We start from the raw sequence: 21761 nt of genomic DNA, 5'->3' as shown, positions 1-21761 counted from the left end.
ATCGCAGTAAATAACCAAGTATGGACCAGACAAACCAGTGATCAACATCATCAATCTATGAAGTAGGGGTATGATGACGTGTCAACCAAGTCAGCGAGTCTGACCATCATCATGAGCCCAGGGCACAATTATCTACTTACCAAGATAATCATCTCCTTGACAAATGATCATTTACTTCATCTATGAATTCTACTATTAATGCACTTAGTCAGCCAGACTAGGCTCTTCACACTGGACCCACATGACATGCTCACCACTAGTTACTCAATCACTCTATCATAGCACATGGCAATATTGTGATCACATGTATCAGTTGAAGTTACCCTTTCACATTTATTTCTTACTTGTTCCATCTTGGAGCACAGAAAACAATCTAAATGCATCACAATCAGTTGACAATATCAAACGACAACAGTAAAAGACACTGACCCCTAAGACAGTAGTAAGGCGTGCCTGTTGTGCCGCTGTCATTTGACCAGGGCCCATAGGACCACCAGGACCCACTGTTGCTGGTGACTGTGCTGCACCTGGCGGACCTTGTCCTGCAGGATGCTGTCCGGGAGATATCTGTCCTGGGGATATCTGCCCTGGTGGTACTTGACCTGGTGGTACTTGACCTGGTGGTACTTGACCTGGTGGATGCTGACCTGGGGGAAGCTGTCCTTGGGCCAGCTGTCCTTGGGGTACCTGTCCCTGCATCTGGCTTGAGGGTACAGGAAGTCTTGGCCCAGTCATAGGCATACCTGACCCTCCTGTCTGCTGGCTCAACATTCGCAGCCTGTTCTGCATATAGGCTTCATATTCTTGTCTGTCTGTGCGAGTCAATCGGACAGAGTTTGTGCTCGGGGTACGGACTGGTGGAGTCTGTGGGGGTGTTCCAGCAGGTGTGGAGGCAGGAGAGGAAGACAGAGTGGCAGAGGGGGTCGATGCAGGAGAGGCCTGTGCTGCCTGGTTAGTCTGACCAGGTACTGGTGATGGAAGCCAATTACGACCAAACTGTTCCTGAAGCACAACAAACACAAAGAAATTACACCTGATGAAGTCTGTCATTTGGTCCACTATTAGCAGTTTCAGAAAAAAGAATTTCATCTACTTGACAGAATATCAGCTTGATATCAATAGGAAGGAAAACTCAAAATGAAACCAGCTCATCAATGGTTAAAATGACCAGTTTCTAACAAACCTGTGTATATCTAAGAACAGGCTCCTATATACCACTAAAGGAAGCAACTCTCCACAGGAAATAACAGGTTCTTTTTGCAATTGCCATAAAAGAAAAGTGGCTTGTTGAGAAATGACAGCAGCTTGTAAATAGTGGAGTCTGGACCAGACAGTGAGTTATAAACAGTGGTCCATACCCCTTGGATACAGTGACTTTCAACCAAGTAATCATGTCTGGTCTCCCAATCCATATAGCCACCTCTCATGACCATCACTGGCTTCTGACTACCTTTTCTAACCTCGAATCCCACATGTTTCCAGTTTAGAGAATTACAGAGTGTGGCTTCCTACCTTCTGTTTGTTGCGGTAGTCCTGAACCATCATCTGGTGTTGTCGCTGCTGCTTCCTCAAAGCTTCCAGCTGTTTCTGCAGACCCGACTGCTCCGTGGTCACCCGTTCCAACTCGGCAACATCGTTGGGATTCAGCTCATTTCCATTTTTTCGTGCCTAAATTATACGGAAATGTTTAAAAAATGCATACACATACCTAAAACAATTCATGTAACTCAGATGATTCTTGTTCTATCATGAAATGTCTATTTAATCTCTACTTTGTTCAAACCACTACAGATAAGGATTAGCCTCTGTATGTCGGGGTCTGTATATCAGTGTCTGTCTGTCTGTGTCAACAATAATGGCTGTTTTAGAGCTAGCCAACCTCATTTTCATGTGGATAATCCTCTCAAGAAACAGGATATTTTATAAACTTGATGCCAAACACCTGGTAGTTAGAAAACAAGTACCTTCTTTGAACATATGCTGTGATGCTGCACTGAATATAAAGAAACATCTTGCCCTTTCTGGACATTCTTTTAACCAAACCCTGCAGGCAGTCACATAATAAGAGAACTGTATTTACCTGTCTTTGTCGAGCTTGAATGCTTTTTTTCGTTCTCTTCTGTTTGGCAATCTGCTGTTCCAGGAGCTTGATCTGCATGTCCAGGAACTGAGCCTGTTTGGTGAGCCAGTCCTCATACTGTAGCTGCTGGCGATCATACTCTGGCCCCACCTCACCTGCACACACAAACAGATCTGGTTTAAGGAACATACATGCACTTTTACTTAATCTACTGGCAACAAGTTTATTAAGTGAGCAGTGATCAGCCCCAAACTGCATCAACACAATGACAACAGAGCAGTGATCAATAGTGAGCGGATCACATAAGATATCAGCATCATAATCCCCATACTGAAGATGAAAGACTCTCCAATCAAAAGCCTTAGCAGCAAATCTTATGGACTCCAAACTTAACTCTATCTTGCTACAGTTTGCTGGATTAACAACGTCCCTATTACAGTGTATTGTTCTTAAGTAATTTCTTTTCATATTTCACTGGCTTCTTTTCAAACACCATATTTATTGTAATCTTCTCCTGAATAAGAGTTTGAAACAAACAAACAGAATATCTGCTAAATATATATGAGTTTCAAGTTTCTTGAACGACATCTGAATTGAGTTCTGAAATTGTAAAGATTTGGTCACACACTACGAAAGCCCGTCTGCCTTGTTAAAGGCTCCCTGTTCTGTTACCAGGGTTTCTTCATAACAGGAGTGTAAACTACATAAGTTTCTCACCTCCAGGTGGTGGGATGGGAGGCTGAGGGGGTGGGGGTATCATAGTCAGAGGGCTCATCCGAGGTGGCTGCATCCCTGGGGATGGCGTCTGGAATGGGGACGGAGTCCGTGGACTCAACTGTCCCTGAGCTCGAGGTCCAAATCCAGGGAACTGTGGACTGGTGGCCATTTCACCTTGTTGCCCAGTTGTTTGTGAAGCTGACCAAGCCCCTTCTGGCCCTGGCATCCTGTTGGCACAAACATAATGTAGAACTATTAAGTTCAAGTGAGTTTTACGCCACACTCAGCAATATTCCAGCTAAATGGTGTCAACGACAGCTTGAATGACTAGAAAAGAGTTGATAATTAGCACTACTAGAAACAAGAGTCATCAGAAGATGACATATCCCCCCCGGCTCCCACATATTTGACAAATAACCTGACAGTTACTTTATGTTTTCTTAGATTAAGTTTGAATAGTTTCCATGGAAGTCATGAAATATGTAAATGCCTTATATCTGTAAACAGCAAAAGGTACCACTTCAAGATCTGTCTCATATATCTGCCAATATCTGTTGAAAGATATGAAAAGGTTTTCGAGTTGTGCTCCAGGAACAAAGCCTATCCCTCTGTTTTGAGACAAAACTGTTTCCATGGAAACCAGGAAAAATAATAATGCCAAAACACTGTAAATAGCAAAAGGCACCACTTTGTGGTCTACCTCAAATATCTGCCAAATTTTGCTATAAGATATTGAATAGTTTTTGAGTTGTGCTGCGGAAACGAAGTCCATCCCTCAATTTTCAGACTAAGTCAGAATTGTTTCCATGGAAACCCAGAAAATTATAAAACACAAAAACCTGTAAATAGCAAAAGGCACTTTTTTTAGATGTGCTCCGGAAACAAAACACACCTCTCACTTTTGAGACAAAGTCCGAACCGTTTCCATGGAAACTGAGAAAATAAAAAATCACAAAAACCTGTAAATACCAAAAGGCATCACTTTAGGTTCTGATTGATATATCTACCAAGTTGTGCAGAAAAGTATTGAACGGTTTTTGAGTTGTGCACCAGAAACGAAGCACACCCCACCATTAAACTAACACCAAAATGTTCCATGGAAAAAACAACAACAAAAGAAATGTCAAAACTCTGTAATTAGCAAAAGGCACAACTATAAGTTGAGATTATTATATCTATCAAGTTTGGTCTAAAAATATCGAACGGTTTCTGAGTTATGCTCTGGAAACAAAATGATTACGAACGGACAGATGAGGCGTCGACTATATCCCCCCGCATTACAAGCTGGGGGGATAAACACTTAATACATTTGATCTGATCTGAACGTTAATTAAAGAAACATGTCAATATCCTTCTTCAAATAAAGTAATATCTGAGCTGAGTGCTTCAATCGCCTATAGACACACTGAACACAAGACAGTCGATACATACTGAACAGGGCCTCCTTTCACAAAGCACTAAGGTGATCATAAGTCATTAAGGTAACCCTAGTGCAATGATAAAGAGTGGGAGATAAGGTTAACCTTAGTTAAGGCTGCTTCATGAAAGGAGCCCCAACAAAAAAAACCCACAAGTTTTGAAAAAAGTGAAATCTCATAAAAGTAGGGGTTCATGTTTATATCTTCTATTTACACACTATCAGCTACAGCTATTGTAAAAAGCTTGTACAAAGTAATGTTAGCACATGATCTTAACCCCTGTATCATAACAGTGACTTATGATTATGTCTTATGACGTGATAATATTACTGTGACGTACCTTTGTGCTTCCAGGCGAGGTCCTATCATGTGCTGCCCCAGAACTATGGAAATATAAAGGAGCATGAGTAAGAAATACAACATGAAACACTCGCAACTTCAATTTTGTTATGAGACATTCAAGTTTTAGAGGTACAAATAGAATTTGTGAAATAGACATCAACCTGGTCTCAGACCCGGCGGCATCATGGCTTCTGGTTTTCCTCCGATTTCACGCCGATGGATTAACGCTTGCTGCTCTGCTTGACGCTTCTGCTCTTGCTTCTCCTGCAACCACACCAACATCAGAAACATCAACATTACAGCAACATCAGTTACAGTAACATCAACTTTACAGCAACATAAGAGTTACATCAATGTCAGTCATATGACAAACTTAAACTTCTGAAACATCTCCCTTGCGTCAACATCACCATGCATGAAAAATCACAGAGTTGGCAACCTCCAAACAAACAACTTTACTGGACCATCAGTACATGACACCAAATCACACTAAATTTCTTTGTTGTAACTCATCCATGGACTATCAACTACATAACACACATGTAACTACTTGATCAACTCAAGACTGTTTCATTCAAGATGATTGTATGGATAATTCCACCCAAAATTCCATACTGGGGATTAAAATGAGCTGGATATCAGGGAATTATACATTTAGATTCTCACCTGTTCCAGAAGTTCATCCAATAGTGTCGACTGTTCCTTAGGTTGAGGTGGAGGCATCTGAGCTGGTCGAACCATTCCTGGTCCCCCTGGTCCTCCTGGTCCCCCTGGTCCAGGGTATCCTGGCACCCTGGGTCCTAACAGCCTCATGCCTGGGTGTTGCAACCGTGCTTGTCCTTGTCCAACATAGCCTGGTGGCAAGCCCCTTGGTCCCATTCCAGGATGACCATGTGCAAGTTGCTGCTGCAGGTTAGGATGAGATGTCTGTGGCATCCCAGGTCTCTCCGGTCTCATCCCTCCTATTCCCTGAGGGCCTGGCCCAGCCATTGAAACAGAGGCCATATTACCCTGGTGTAGAAGCTTGGCAATCTCTGCTGCTGCTTCTCCCTGTAACTGCTGGGCAATTGAACTGGGGGGCTGTCCTGGCATGCCAGCCTGGCTCATTGCCACAGGCGGGGGTACCCCCTCCTGTCCCTGCAGGACAGGTCGATCTTGTCCCTCCTCCGCACTTGACTGACTCACTTGTGGAAACGGAAGTCTTGGTCCTTGGTTTCGTATTCCATGTTGTGAAGCTATAGATTGTCCATACAAAATACTGCTGGGGGTTGGCGTCAAGGTGCTCCCTCTGGGGGGTACATGGTTCAGCTGCTGCCCGTATGTCCCCTGTGTGTATTGGTTGGTCGGAGTGATGGTGGCTCTGGGTGAATGATGCATTGGAAAGGACTGAGCTTGCGGGTGTCCAGTTTGAGATGATGGGTTGAGCATTCCTTGTGGTGTATTGGGACCGAAGCTGGTCTGACTGTGACTGAGCACTGGTCTGGGCTGTGCTCCTTGTGAGTATGGAGACAATGGAGCTGATACCATACCAGAGCCAAAAGGAGACTGGGCTGAAACTGGAGGACTGAATGGAGACTGAACTGAGGTGGAGAATGGTGACAGCTGAGATGCCCCTGGAGTCACAGGCTGGCTGTGAGGGGAATGTACAGGCATCTGGCTGAAAGGACTGTGCATATTGGGAGTTCTTGGGGATGGCTGCCCACTTCTTGGAGAGGGAATGAACTTTGGTGAAGGAAGTCCTGGTGTACCTGGCACCCCGACACTGCCCGATGGAGACATGTGGACCGGCGTCAGTGGGCCCTGATGAGGACTAGGGCCGTGGTGTAGCGGGGACATGCCGGGACCCAATCCTGGCCTCTGTCCCAGACCCAGACCAAGAGGATCTGTCTGAGGCTTTCCAGCTTCAGATGCTCTGACCCCAGCCTGCAACCTCTTCTCTATTTCACTTCTTTCCAGTCTGGATCCTATAGGTTCTGTGCCTTGCAGTAATGCTGCTATATGACTGACACCCTGCTTTGTTTCCTTTGCCCCACCAACTTTTTTGTCCTTCTCATCCTTTTTCCCATCTTTAGCAAGTCTAGCTGCATCTAATGCATACTGTTCTTGCCTCTTCTGGCTAAACTCAAGGAATTTGGCTTGGAAATCTTTGGCAGGATTAGCTTTCTGGTCTTGTGACTTATCATCATCCGTTTCCTTCCCTGCTTCATCCACTGCAGCTGCAGGTACTACTGGCTTCTCTTCTGATCTCTCTTGTTCTGGCCTCACTGATGTGGATGCAACTTCGTGCTTCGGTGGCTGGTCAGTTTTTGTTTCCTCAGGTTTGCTGGTACCATCAATCAGATCCAGCTGCTCATCAAGGAATTTGTCATCATCAGATCCCAGTTCTGGATCTGCAAACTTCAGGATGTCAAATGTTCCATCTGCACCTGAAAGAAAATGTTTAGAATGACTAGATCTGTGGCCACCCTGGCTGCCTAATGTGTCTTAATCATGGCATGAAATAACTGCACAACACAAGACTTAAATTCTTGACATTTTGATGCTCTCTCCTCTGGAGAATGAAGCATTTTACAAAAAAAAGTTGCAAGGATTACGAATATTGCTCACAAAGCCAGAAACAGGAAATCACTGTACATATGATTCCTACCAAAGTATCCAATCCTTCAGCCAATATAATGCCCTACTGATTGGTTTAATAAATGTTTATGCAATATCTGAAGAAACGCTCATTAACTTATAACATATAATGCTGATACGTCAGTAAGATAAAGTAACTTGAAAGTACCAGCAGAACCTGTATATACACTATGGTTCTGTATTTATGAATAACTTGACATTAAGTTATCAAGACTTTACTGCATGTTAATTAGACTAAAAGGTCAGCAGCAACTCACTCAGCAAGTCATCATCTTCATGTTTCTCATCTTCAGAAGACATGGGCTGCTTTGCCACCTTCAGGTCAATGTCAGACAAGTGCAGCTGTTCGCTCTGAGTGGAGAGTCCTGCTTCATCTAAACCCTCTCCCGGCGCCTGTGCCTTTAAGTTGTTCTCTGAGATCATGGGATCTCGGGTTGAAGTGAGCGGTGTTTCCTGAAACAAGTCCTCTTCTGACTGTGCTGGTGTGGATTGTGATGCTTGCCTGACAAAGGGTGGGAGCATCTGCCTGGCACCTGGGGGTGTCAGCTTCTGATCTGGACCCTGGAACTGTGGGGGGACGCCTGTAGGGGGGACACCATCTCCCCCGACTGCTGGCGCATGCTGCAATGCCATGGAAGGAAGGCCCTCAGAGGTTGGAGGTGGGAAGCCAGCTCCCTGAGTTGTGGCAGTGCTAACAGCTATGGGCGACATCATGGGATGGCCTGGAGACTGACTGGCCTGAGATGCCAGGTGATCTTGAATAGCCTGCATGAACTGGAGAGAAATGGGTGCTGACAAAAGGGTGCATACATCAAAACATTCCATTATTTAACACATTTTAAGAGTGTTATGAAGCTCCATTCAGCAACACTGCAGCAGCATCTTGCCACGAATTCAAAGATGTGTTCACACAAAGTAAAGCATTTTGGCTGATACTCTCTTGGTGCTATGACTGTTAAGTAGAATAGGGCCTTCAGATATATTGCAAATTCCTGTTCTCTTCAAACTGCACTGGCTAAAGGAACTTTGTTTTACAGAAAACTATGAGACAACAATGACTTACTGGTTGTCCAGCCATGGATCCAGGAGGAAAAGGGCCGTGTCCTGGCGATCCAATACGGGGCCCCTGGTTAGGCCCTGTCCCTGGAGGGAATGCTTGACGCGGTGGCATCCCAGGTCCTGGGGGGCGAGGCTGCCTCATGCCAGCGGGGAATCCTGGTCTGACTTCAAACTGACCTCTCGGACCAAACCCTTCTCCTTCTGCAATATACACAATGGATCATTATGGGTGCACGGCCCTGTGCTCAGTATCTCTTAATTTATTAATTCTATTCCTAACCTGAAAGAATAAACCACTCTAGGAAAACTTACCTGCTCCAAACTGTCCGGGGTTAGGTGGTCTCACCATCCTGTGTCGAAGAGCAGCCCACCGTTCAGGGTGACCCACCCCTGGGACTTGTTCAGAGAATCCTGGGGGTGGCCGTGGTCCTCCCTCCATGTACCTTGGTGGCATACCTGTCAAATACAAAATAATACTTTCATTAGAAGCTCAACGATATGAAGAAGACATTCGAGCTACTTGTGAAACATTTGCAGAACTACACAATCATAAACCCATTCTGAAGTATATGTTTTCTGTCAACTCCCTAATGCATATTCATGGATGTTTCTGTGATAAGGTTAAAACAATGGCCATGTAATAAACATACTGATAGAAGTTTTCAGAATTTTCTTTTAGTGTAGTAACCATGGCCTGTTTGTTACATATACATCAAAATACCTAAGATAGGGCACAAATTTGTTAAGTTATTCAAAACATCAGTGTAGATAGCCCTTTCCTACAAGATGATCTTAACCCTGCATGTAAACTACAGACGTAACGATGACACAACATGGTCCTATAATACAGTGCATACCCGGTGGCGTGCCAGGAAGGCCCTGAGGGACGCCATCCTGTGGTGGCCACTGGGGGCCTTTTGCCTTCTCTGATTCCTCTTGCTGCTTCCTAATTTTCTGTGACCTCATGATCTGCTGTGCCAGGATCTCCCGCAGTTGCTGGTGCTGGTTGCTGCGGTCTGTTCCCTCCAGGGCCTCCCCTCCAGGGCCCTAACAACACAGGTTGTATGTCTAACATGATGAACACACACAGTCAGTCAGTTCAAACATTAGTGGAAGACAGAGAAATACCCTGTCTACAACTTCTCTTGACCAGAGAAACCCATGTTCAATAGCAGCAATTATCAAAGGCAAAGGCTGTTTGTACTGCTACAAATGTCTTTATGCATTGGTCATATGACCTGCCTTTCAGGCAAGGAGTGCGAGTTAGTTTGGCCAAGTGACACTTCATTCCAGTTACATCATGGTGTGTCAGCCTTAGGTGGCAAGAAAGCCCAAAATAGTAAGGTCACAGCATTTACTGCTTAATCTGAAACCTACAAGCACAGGTATAGTCTGACAAACACAGAAACACAGGAGAAGGGTATGTTCAAACCAACGATTACAGGTTCTTGGCCCGCAAAAGGGATGCAACTCTGTATAGCAAATCACCACCTGTGCCTCCTTCAAGCAACAAGATAATTCTTCCTGAAAACTAATTCAAGTGCCAAGACATGTAAATTCTGAGAAGATCAGACAGGTCTCGATTGAGATAAGTTTTCCTGGCTGTCATCCATATCCATGAGCCATGTTGACCATCGAAATCCCATGTTTGTCAGCTTGTGCAATAAGCATGGAACAGTGCCAACCATTCCTCATCAACTAATTTCAAACATAAAGAAAACTGTATGAGTCTGGACACATACACAACAAGTGCAGATCGGAACGCGCACGCACGCACGCACGCACACACACACACACACACACACACACATCAGTGAGGCTGATGTTACGCTGAGGGTGGTATGGTACAGTGATGGTACACAAGGGGGAGGTCCATTAATGTTGGACTTACAACTGGGAGAAAACACTACAATACAGGGTATGTGGGTGGCTTGTGGCGTACACTGGAACAGACATCATCAAATCATCTCTTTCATTATAGAGTACACATAAATGGCTGTGATTAACTTTTCAAGTGCTAGTTGCACTGGCGCTCTGCCATGATCCAGAGAACTGGCAGAAATAATAGGTAATTGGCTCAAACTCACCAAATGAGTAGAAACTCACCAACCCAGGAGCAAGCACAATCTACCCAGTTCTACTGCTTGCCTTCAAATGCCATGGCACTTAAAACACAAAATGCACAATCAGCTGTAAATGACTAAACTAGACTAGTGAACACAAGAACACAGAAGCAGTAACAGAAGCATAATGGGAGCTACAGAGTCAGGCAACATAATATCAGCGCCATGTTCCACAGTGCTGTCCCAGGACAACTGTAAGTCTCTGCTCAAGCACAGGAATCAAGATAGCTGTATGATTAACAACACTTTGTCACAAAGTGCCCTGAATACTATACTAAAACACAACATTCTTATTTCTTACAGGAATGACATACCGGTACTATATAAATGACTAAATTTACTGAATTTTTGGACCAGTGGGTTCAACATGATTTAGATTTCTGTTTTAGATCCTGATTTCTTTACAAATTGCAAATATCGATAACAAATCATCCACTGCTTCTACTGTATCTAGGAGAAGGCATTGGTTCCGAAGCAGCAGCACTGCCAGTAATCTGAGCCCTTTATGCTTCTGTGGATGTGAGGATCAACAATGACAACATAAAAACAGCAACACTGCATGCACAACCAACCGACAGCTGGGCAAGGACAGTGCCACTTACCAAGAGAGTGTGTGAGATAGAACTAGGCCAAGATCCTGCAGCTAAGTGTGAGTGCCGTCGGCTGTATAGTTGTTGAAGCTAGAGACGTACAACATAGGACAGTCAGAGTTGATACTACCTGTGCACAACTTGTCTTCACCTTGCAGCCACATCAAACTAGCTCAATATATTGCTTTCTCAGTCATAAGAAACATGGACAATTGCTCCATTGTCTCAGTCCAACTTTCAAAAACCTATAGCCCAATATATACATGATGACTAAACAGACATGATAATGCTGAAGTTTCACTCGGTGGTCACCTGTCACTAACACTGACACTTCTGAAAAATGTCTGACAAAGGAGTGAGTGAGTGAGTTTAGTTTTACGCCACTATTAGCAATATTCCAGCAATATCACAGCAGGGGACACCAGAAAATGGGCTTCACACATTGTACCCGTGTGGGGAATCGAACCCGGGTCTTCAGCGTGACGAGTGAACGCTTTAACCACTAGGCTATCCCACTGTCCCACTGACAAAGGAACTGTTGGGACATAAACATACACTGACAGACATATCTTAAAGTGATTTGGGGACTGGGGCACAATGGAAACCTTAACAATTGCCAAGACACATTATAATTATAAAACACAGTAACTGCAAAGGGCAGTGAATCTTTACACTTCTTTTACCATGCATCTTAACTTTTGATTCTCCCACTTGCAAAGCCCTAAACTAAAAAAAAACAGCTGACAGCCTACTGAATCCTACTACAGTCTACTCCAAGCAACAATCTATTCTTCAACAACAACAAAATAGTCACAATCCTTAACTTTTACACTGAGAACTGACGGAACAATAAATTTGTGAATATTTGAAAACTTACTTTGATGTGGTTGCAAACGAAGATAGTTGCTACAATGTCGTAGCTCTTCAGTTAGTTCTAAGTTAGCCTATCTCAACCACAGAGCCGAATCGTTGTTTTCTCTTCAAAGTCTGAACTCAAGTTGAGGACAAATGTCATGTCTGGTATTAGAGTCATGTTAAATGAAGTTTTAATAAGAACACAAATTAATATCTACACTATGAGCTCATACTACGTGCATTAACATTAACAATTACAACGCTACTGACTGTACACAGCGTAGCATTATATGATGAACTTATTAAAACATGAAGCCAGTCTTGGCAAAAGCTGTTTACGATTTGAATCTAGGACAATATAAATCAAAGTGCAGATGCATAAATAAAAATGCTACTAGACTTAGTGCCCTTCACCCAAATTGATGTAGATCTACTCATGCAGAAGGAAGCACAGTTAAACTGCAATACTCTTGTGGGAATTACTACTCTGGAACCTAGCATTAGAGTCAGTCAGTAGAGTTTGTGTAGTAGCAAGTATTATTAATAATGAAATTCCAGAAAACATAGACATTATTGCTGTTATAATGTTAGACAAACACACACAACACACACAACTGGGGAAAGCCCATGTGTAATTATTTCCAGGGAAGTTATCCCCACAGAGAGTATGCATGTATGAAAACAGCACAGCACACAACATCCAGCCTACCATGGCGCTCTCTGGATGCATGGGCTTCTCCTGCTGCATAAACGGCGGTCTTGGACCCCTGATACCCATGCCACTGCCAGGACTCAGCTGTGACAGCGTCCGTGCCATTCCCACATCGCCTGGTTGCGGTGTGCCTGTGAACAGCAACATCAAGCCTGTTGATGCAAAAGCAGGCAACATCTTATAATAAATAAAATCTAGACCAGACAAACAGGTGCTTGCATGGACACAACCAAACTGAACAACCAATCCATCAAGCTTCTCCTTCAGCAAGTCTGAGAAGCAAAGATAACAGTAGATGCTTTCTTTTAACTAACACTCCCAACCTAACCTTGGACCAATAATACATTGAACAATATACCAATACTGTTCCTGTTGATATGAAGTGTCTTTTAGGAAGTAGCAGAATCAAAATAACCATGGCTGAATCGGTTGGATTAACCCCACTTTTAAATTGTTGACATCATATCACCGTATGTCAGCTTTACATATCAAAATCCAATCGTTATGCCGACAGCTGCCTCTTTGATAAAAACCATCACCAGCGGCATGGCGCTGACTAATATATAAACATAGCAGGGTCAAACAAATATACAAACCAGAGTCTAGATTTTTGATGCACTCTCAGCACTATGACAGTTGCGAGTTAATCAGTTAATACATGGCATGTACAACTATCTTAGCACTAATGGTGTCCACAGGGGATACATCTCTACACAAGGCCTGAAACTTGGCCAGCTGTGTGCCTGGGAATGAGTTCGTGGGGGCTGTTTACCTGGTGGCTGACTGTAGGGGTCTGGGAGACTCTGTGAGCGAGACAGGAGGGGTGGCCGTGTGGGGAACTGCTGGTCTGGGTGTCGGAGAGCCCCAGGAGTGGAGTGAGGAGACTGGGGTGAATGTGGTAGACCTACAAAAAATACATCTCTGTACTGATTCAGTCACCTCAGTCCAAGTTAAACATAATACTGAAAGAAACAATTCATGAGGTAACTGTAAGTTACTTTCCACAAACATGTCACACAAAAGGCTAAATCTCATGAACTCCAATAATATTATCCAAAATAAATGCCTTATTGTCATGATTTTCATAACTGACATATATCTAACCTGGATGTGGTGTCATCGGCTGTTGACTATAAGGATCGGTAGGTTGAGAGGTTGGAGGCTGCGGTGCTGGTTGCTGAGGCTGCTGCTGCTGCTGGAAATGTTCTGGAGACGGATGTCTCATCCGTGGTGACAGCTGCTGCATCATTTGTTGCCGTAGTCCGTGAGTCATACCACCTGGCCCAGGACGAGGATGAAAGAATGGTTCTTCTTGCCCTGAGGCAGCTCTAGGTGTGCCAGGGGAAAAGGCGTAGGGGTCCGGAGCTGGCTGTCGCATCCTCATCATGGGGTCTCCGGGGCGGGGGGCACTTGCATGTCCACCTGGAGACTGTGGTAGAGGGAGGCGTGGCCGCTGGAGGTATGGATCCATGACTGCAGATCTCGGTGTTCCCGGAGACTGGGGATATGGGTCTCCTGGCCCTGGAGGTCGTTGAGAAGGTGTTTTGAATGAATCTGCGACAGAAGTTGCAGGATGTGGTGTCATTGGCTGTCTACTGTATGGGTCATATGGTCTTGACTGAGGAATGCCTGGTGTTCCCGGCATCTTAGCATAAGGATCTTCTTCAAGGGTTTGTCTTGGCGTACCAGGTGGCTGGTGATAAGGATCATATGGCTGAGAAACAGGTACTGTTCGGGGAGGATGAGATAAAGGTCTCTGCCCCTCAGGGAACTGATCCCCAGCAAGAGGTGTGGATGGTTGAAACGCGTAAGGGTCCGGATTAGGCTGTGGTGGTCTGACAGCCGTCTCTGGGGGTCGGGGAGGAACAGCACCTGGGGGTAAGTTCTCAACACCAGGCCGTGGGCCCAATTGTTCGATTGTACGAGGAGGGAAACCCTCTATTCCGGGGCCAACTGGGGACTTTTGGAAGGACTCATCTCCTCCCCATGGAGGTCTTGGCATTGGTCCTGTCCCCAGAGGGCTCTGTAGGGGGCTGTGGCCTGGCGTCAACTGTTGTCCTGTCAGCAGTACAAATATGCAGCCTTAGTATTCCTGGTAGCAATTCAAACATTCAGATTGCTCGCATCATATAATAACCCTTACCAATGGAAAACTAATACAATGAATGATCTCACCTTCCATAGGTCTACCTGGACTCTGCATACCTGGGTGGCGTGGAGACATCATGCCAGGTAACACACCCTCCATGCCAGGTCTTCGCACTGGAACAGTTATTCATCATATTACATGCTTGGGAACAGGCTTACTTACTATATATAGCCACGTATACTTACTTACTAAGAATAGTTACATTTGCATAAATATTTATGACAGCTTGTAGTTAGCTGATATTTAGTGAGTGTTTGTGTGGTTCTTTCTGTGTTTAATGTTAACAACAAGCAAAAATTGTGAGGTCTCAACAATAATCTTCCGCTGTGCAATTGTTTAGAATAAAAAATCATCAAGTACACGTTACTTCTACATATCTTGTTAGTTAATTATACTTGTAAACATGAAGTCACGGCGTAATTTAAAAAATCTGATTGGTTGAAGAATATGATCAAATGGTATTTTACACCCTGAAATTGCAAGACTATTAGCTGCATATCAATATGTACAAATATCACATACAACTGCTTTTTTGCAGAAACAGCCATGGGAACCAGCCCAAACTGTCAAGTGAGGACACTTCACTGCTCTGCATGTACTTGATGTCAATGAGTGGACACAGTAAAACTAATGTGGTACTTTTGGTTCACTTCTGTACTTACAGTGTTGATAAGCATCATGTGTTCGGCGTTGACTATTTGAAGTAAAGGAATATTCTACCTGAATCCTCTGACTAAAGCCTAAAGTTCCAAACAAATTCCTGTGCCTCAAATACTCAACAACAACCTGAAATGCCAGAGGTTTCAAATGAAAAATTTGTGTGCTTCAAATACTCAATAACATCTGGAAATTGGCCAACCCATGATATCTATCTCTTAAGTACAGTACATGAAATGACTGCTATTTTTAGTACTATTTTGGGTGTTTTCATTAAATAAATCTGCTGCAGGCTCAGGGCAAGTATGGGTAAGTGAGCGATATCCTGTGGGTTAAGGACACTCACCTTCCATTCCCTGTGGAGACAGCTGCTGTGGGGGCATCATGAACTGGTCCTGCATCCCTTGTCCCTGGGCCCCTGGAGAGGGGAGTGGGGGAGGGGCTGGGGGTGGCGGCATGGACAAACAATCACGGCGTTCACGTGCCTCCTGCTGCCGACGATTAAGCTCAAGGGTAACTTGCTGCATTAAACAACAGATGTTAGTATCAGAGATTCCCGCTGTGTTAGAAATAAACTCAAACCCTTACTCACCCATGTTAAAACAGCAGGGAATTTCAAGAAGCCTGCAGAAACTGTTATAAGCATAGGCCTATTGGCTAGAGGTAGGTTCTAACTATGATACCATAATGGTGTGACGAGAAGAAAATCATTTTCATTCCAGATATTCCAGAATGATTATGTCTTTCTCCTGTCAAGTTTCAGGTAAAAAATTAAATTCCTACTAGATGCTGACACAGTACTATGAAGAGCAGGTGTTCACTACAGAAGCACTATGAAAGAAACCATGAAGATCAAGAAGACATGGTCTGTTCTGTTCCTACTTTGACAACTATTCATTCTTACAAATAGCAATACATCAGCTCCTAATGGCTACTGACAGGAACACTGTTAAGTCAACAAAGAACAGAGCACCCATAAGAAAAATCATATAGAGAAGATCACAGGTCCTATAACATATAGCACATGGATAAGGTGACAGTGCCTGTAAGTTAAAGCATATAGTGAATCACCTATCACCATAAACAAAACCATTGTGTGTGTTACCAATGTCGCTTGGTGGAAGCAGGTCATATATGTCAATTATTTGAGGACAGCATGCACTAAGAAATGCATGATAAGGGCCATGACTCAGTTAAGAATTGTAACACGGTTCCTGGTTTGTTTGTTTTTTGTAACTCTACCATGACATTCATGTCCTGAAAACATATACCAAATTAGTTTTCCCTATCTACAAGGCCTTTTAGGAAAATCTGTCCCCACTGGGTACACTGTGCACTAAGTCAAGCAAGAAGGCAAAGTCATCAATATCCCACGCAATGGCAAAATATTCTTCATGAATATGTCTGTGCATTATGACAATGTCTAATGGTGAAGAAATATTGCATGGTTCTGGGGAAAAAGCAATAACCCTAATTTCAGTTTGTCAGCTTCTGCTCCAAGAAATAGTAAATTCCAAATAGTAAAGTCCAACTTGTTCCCATGGAAACACAAAAATGGCACCAGAAGACCACAAGATCTATGTGCTTAGTTTGGTGAAAAAAATACTGAATGGTATGAAAGTTATTCTCCGTAAAAGAAAAATGTGAAAAGACAAATGTGCACATACAGAGTCCATTTTCACACCCGACACAAGATGTTGCTGGGGATAAGAACACATGACAAGAGCAATAACTCTGTAAACAGTTTCCGTTTCCAAACTAAATCAAGGCATTCATGTCCACAAAACACTTACCAAATTTGGTTTCCCTATCAATAACTGTTTCTGAGAAAACCTGTCCCCACCATATCAGACGGATGGACAGAGCTAAAACCTACATACCCCCACCACCTTGTGACAGGGAATAAAGTGTACACACCTTCTGAGCTTTCTGGACTCGACTGCTTGTCCTGTTCTTTCGCGCTTTTGCCTATTAAAAAATGAGATAAATTTCATGTCAGAATGAGCAATGACGCGTTAATGAGTCTCGTGTTTCATGTATCATCACAAAGCTATTCCCAACACAAATAACATGGAGAAAAAACGGCAGTCTGTCGTTAAATAACTGGGAGTCCTTCATCTTGGACAGAATAACAAAATCGTTTACAATTATCACTGGAATAAGAGATTCTAGTCTGAAATTCCCACATTTCTATTTCTGTCAAAATACCATCCAGCACTTTCAAACTATCACAGCATCTATGTATGTCAAGAAAGGCATACATACTATGACATCCACAAGTTTCAGTCTTAATATCAACTTTCAGGCACAGCAATAACTACTTTTAGCCATGTTATAAACTACTTTCACGTTAACATCTACTTTCAAACATGTTGTCATTTACTTTCAGCTATGAGATTAACTACTTTCAAACACGATATCCACTACTTTCAGCTATGAGATTCACGATATCCACTGCTTTCAGCTATGAGATTAACCACTTTCAAATACGATATCCACTACTTTCAGCTATGAGATTAACCACTTTCAAACACGATATCCACTGCTTTCAGCTATGAGATTAACCACTTTCAAACACGATATCCACTGCTTTCAGCCTCATCACTCACCACTTTCAGCCATAAGTCAAGCTTGGTCTATGGTTGGTGTCTTACCAAGAAAGGGGCCTTCTCCTCTGGTGTCAGTTTCTTCCACAGCTTGGCTATCTGCTTTGACCTTTCCGCCCAGTCTATAAATATAACAATGTCACTGAAACTTTCTTCACTTTCACAAAAATCACATGGGAAATAATATCTTTTGTTGTTCCAAATCTGAGAAAAATAAAATATTTTAAACTTAATTTAACAGCTGAAACAAACAAATTATTATGAGATGAGATGTCTGCCTTCTCACACTTTCTAAAATCTTCAACTATAAAGGAAACAGAATGCTTTCACAGTAACATAATTTATCTAGAAAAACAAGACAGATTAAACACAATACGAAATAATGTGTTAAGTTCATTTGAGTAGTTACTTTTCCCCTTCAGAGATAGCTAGCAGTTTCAATTCTACCAAACAATTCAGACGAGAACTCACCAGGGTAATCTGTTTTGAGGTTTGGATGGTTGGTGTTGACATAAAGCACTGCCGATATGGTGGCATTGAGACCTAAAGCCTCGTCATTCTCCCACTTAAGTATGTTCCTGCGACTACTTGTTTCTGGCTGGTCTTCCTCTGTGTTGAGTGACCATGCAGGGTTGGGGCCTGCCGAGAAGCTGGGACTCATCTGCTGAGGGCTGTGTCAACAACAACATCTCTCAATTACAGAAGCCTCTTATAATCAATTGCTGTTTTCCATCTATATTCCACTGTCCAAGTGACCTGTAAAATTCAAGTCTGGATGATGACAAAACTCATTCAGACAACAAAACAGCCCCATCACAGCCAGTTCTAGAATAAGGTGCTGGTCAGCTGTTCTCACCAGGAATCTCAACAGGTGCAAGTGGTATTAGTCCACTGGGTCTCCTGGGCCATAAGTGAGTGAGTGAGTTTAGTTTTACGCCGCACTCAGCAATATTCCAGCTATATGGCAGCGGTCTGTAAATAATCGAGTCTGGACCAGACAATCCACTGATCAACAACATGAGCAACGATATGCACAATTGGGAACCAATGACATGTGTCAACCAAGTCAGCGAGCCTGACCACCCGATCCCGCTAGTCGCCTCTTACAACAAGTTGAGTCGCCTTTTATGGCAAACATGGGTTGCTGAAGGCCTATTCTACCCCGTGACCTTCACGAGTCATAAGTGAGGGAACTGAGGTTAACACTGCCTTGAACTGCATTCCATTTATGTCATGGCATGTTAGCTTCATAAGGGAGAAAAGCACATAGTTATGCAGGTCACAGATGCTCGGAACTCTGACAAAGCCCATTAGCAAATCTGATTTGATTGTCCAGTTGACCTAGCCCTACCCACATCAAGGGAACATGCTACTCCACAGATCATCTCACTGTTGTACTTTAATCACTTCTTGCTGATTTGGCATTATCATTCTAATCATGTCTCACCAAACCTCAGCATGGGCCACTGATGTTTAAAATACCTATGATACAAAACATTTACAGTAACATTGCAAAATGAACACACTCATGATTAACTACTGGTATTTAGGGTAAGGTGTTAATATCACAATTTTTTCGTGAAAGAATGCTGACCATATACATATAATGACAATGAACAACCAACCCCTACACTGAAAACTGCATATGGTCAACAAACAGTTTTGGAACTACTGAAACACTGAGAAGTTCTTACCCTGGCCCATACATTCCAAATGGTGGCATGTTCCCAGCAGGAGGCATCACCTGCTGCTGGTCTGAGGGGGAATGCATGGTGGGTGACAGCATTGCAGATGGCTGCATTGACGGAGAGTGCATCGGCGGTAGGACCAAACCTTGTTCTGGCACCTGTAGTGGGGTGGGCATCTGGGTGGGACCCGTCATCAGATGACTGGGGCCCGGGAGGGGGACATGAGCCTGGGCCCGAGGTGGGCCCATCCCTCCTAGCCTTGGCTGGGGCAGGTGTTGGAGTGGATGCCCTGGAATAGATGGTGGTGGCAATGGCAGGGGAAACTGACTGTCACCTGAAAATAACAAAGAGATAAATATCACAAGGTGTCTTCGTTTAATATCAAACACAGTAGCAAATAGCATAACAAACAAAAAAAACATGTCTGAAATGTGAGACGCTTGAAGTAAAAGTGAAGTTTTGGATTGCTCGCGCATGCGCGATTAGTGAGATCGCGTCACTTCCGTTCCTATACACTCGTCGATACATGAAGTAGCCCTTCGGTAGAATGGCGTATCAACGACTGTCTGATCTCTTCTAAGAGATGCTTGAAGTAATATGCATAAGCCCTATGGTAAGGTAAGTTAAAAATATACCTCCTCATAGACAAAGGAAAGAAGCACTGGCACAAATGACAATATTTAAGGTCACATGCAACATAAAACACAACTTTGCAGATTCTGGTACCTTTCGGTATCCACTTACCAAAACAAATCATAAAATATGCCAATTCAACCTATAAAGTTGAAAAAAAAACTCGATGATAAAAAAAAAGAACGCGAAATCGGAGTTAAAACGTTTTATTAAATTTCTGGAAAACTGGTTTTAACTGCTGTGCTGCCCTGCGTCCATAACGCATGCACAGTGAATAGGTTCGCGGAGCTTGAAACAGTATGCATGTCCAGAGTCTGAGGTTGTCAGCAGTAGTCTAATCTTGGTTGTGTACACAAACAAGTAAATAATCTACTTGTTACGTACAAAAAACTTGTTGATTGTGGTAAGCAGTCTCTGTCTCAGAGAAAGCTCAGTGTCTGGTTTATTGACACCTATATGTCTGCCTGCCTGTCTGCTAAAGACAACATGCAATACACAGCTTCAATCATTGACCACGTGCAATTTGAACTTAACACCTATCAGACTATACAAAATAAAGAAAACAGATTGATTTATGACTCATGCACCCGAGTCCTGTCTCTGCCACATTATGTAATTAGGCAGGTGTGATACACATGACATGTTTTTATGTCTATGGGTTGCAAACAAACTACATTCATTTTTTTCGAATGATTGGATCTGATGGAAACTGGTGGAACTCTTGTCAGTTTAAAGTCCTGCTTTATAATTGGACGAATGACAGATTCCAGCCATGCAGTAGTTTACCATCTCTAGTGAGATGATTTTTGATTGAATTGAGCGCAAATTCAGAGAACATGTATTTTCAAAACCTAACATCTCTATATACATTGTTCATGGATAACAACTTCTTTTAGTGTATATGATTTTTTGTTTGACAACAGTATATGAATCCATACTGAAACGACGCATCAAGTACACACATAACAGTTGTTATCCATAAAGAATCTTCCTTTCTTATGACTCGCCATACTTCTAAAATGCCCATCAAACAGATCATCTTTCTGTACACACAATGAACCCTCAGCATATCAGCGAATGAAATAGCCAATTGGAAGCCGTAGTTACACTTGAGTGCAGATAAACCCGCTACGACTGGGTTCGGTCTCCCGAGGGCTTCGTTTCGGGGGAAGTAAGCCCAAGTACAAAATATTGCACTTTTGAATCGCGATTGTACGCTTATAATTTTGTTTGTTTTTTTAAAAGCAGCACTGTATATTATATGTCATGAATAAGTGATAAATGTGTTTTAATTATGTTTGATTTTTTGGTTGCATGTGACCTTTAAGTCTACTGTACTGCACTGTTCAGGTCCATTTTTTTGTTTTTCAAAATGATCAAGAATAGATGCTTCTTCGAAAATGGTAAAAAGAAAATAAATCCAATAAGCAATATTCCAGTCCTAATATATACTTCTCAAAAACAAAAAGTTACAGAATGTTTGACCACTACAAAT

At 43.0% G+C, this 21761-nt stretch overlaps 1 protein-coding gene across 1 annotated transcript in view; it reads right to left on the bottom strand.

Moving 5' to 3' along the window:
- Positions 1-21761, bottom strand: part of LOC137298296 (histone-lysine N-methyltransferase 2C-like) — a 94949-nt gene that overhangs the window by 43609 nt on the left and 29579 nt on the right. The window contains exons 33-53 of the mRNA XM_067830489.1: positions 19640-19967; positions 18417-18616; positions 17994-18067; positions 17257-17307; positions 15686-15860; positions 14709-14795; positions 13638-14591; positions 13306-13437; positions 12531-12664; positions 10979-11056; positions 9111-9300; positions 8566-8709; positions 8258-8454; positions 7452-7968; positions 5224-6983; positions 4719-4821; positions 4556-4598; positions 2798-3024; positions 2081-2235; positions 1513-1668; positions 430-1002 (exon numbers count right to left, since the gene is read on the bottom strand). Coding sequence (XP_067686590.1) covers positions 430-1002; positions 1513-1668; positions 2081-2235; positions 2798-3024; positions 4556-4598; positions 4719-4821; positions 5224-6983; positions 7452-7968; positions 8258-8454; positions 8566-8709; positions 9111-9300; positions 10979-11056; positions 12531-12664; positions 13306-13437; positions 13638-14591; positions 14709-14795; positions 15686-15860; positions 17257-17307; positions 17994-18067; positions 18417-18616; positions 19640-19967 — 6278 coding nt within the window. The remainder of the gene's footprint in view (positions 1-429; positions 1003-1512; positions 1669-2080; positions 2236-2797; positions 3025-4555; positions 4599-4718; positions 4822-5223; positions 6984-7451; positions 7969-8257; positions 8455-8565; positions 8710-9110; positions 9301-10978; positions 11057-12530; positions 12665-13305; positions 13438-13637; positions 14592-14708; positions 14796-15685; positions 15861-17256; positions 17308-17993; positions 18068-18416; positions 18617-19639; positions 19968-21761) is intronic.

Source organism: Haliotis asinina, chromosome 10 (genome assembly GCF_037392515.1).
Source record: "Haliotis asinina isolate JCU_RB_2024 chromosome 10, JCU_Hal_asi_v2, whole genome shotgun sequence".
In the NCBI taxonomy this organism is placed as follows: domain Eukaryota; kingdom Metazoa; phylum Mollusca; class Gastropoda; order Lepetellida; family Haliotidae; genus Haliotis; species Haliotis asinina.
This window is presented reverse-complemented; position numbering and strand designations above follow the sequence as displayed.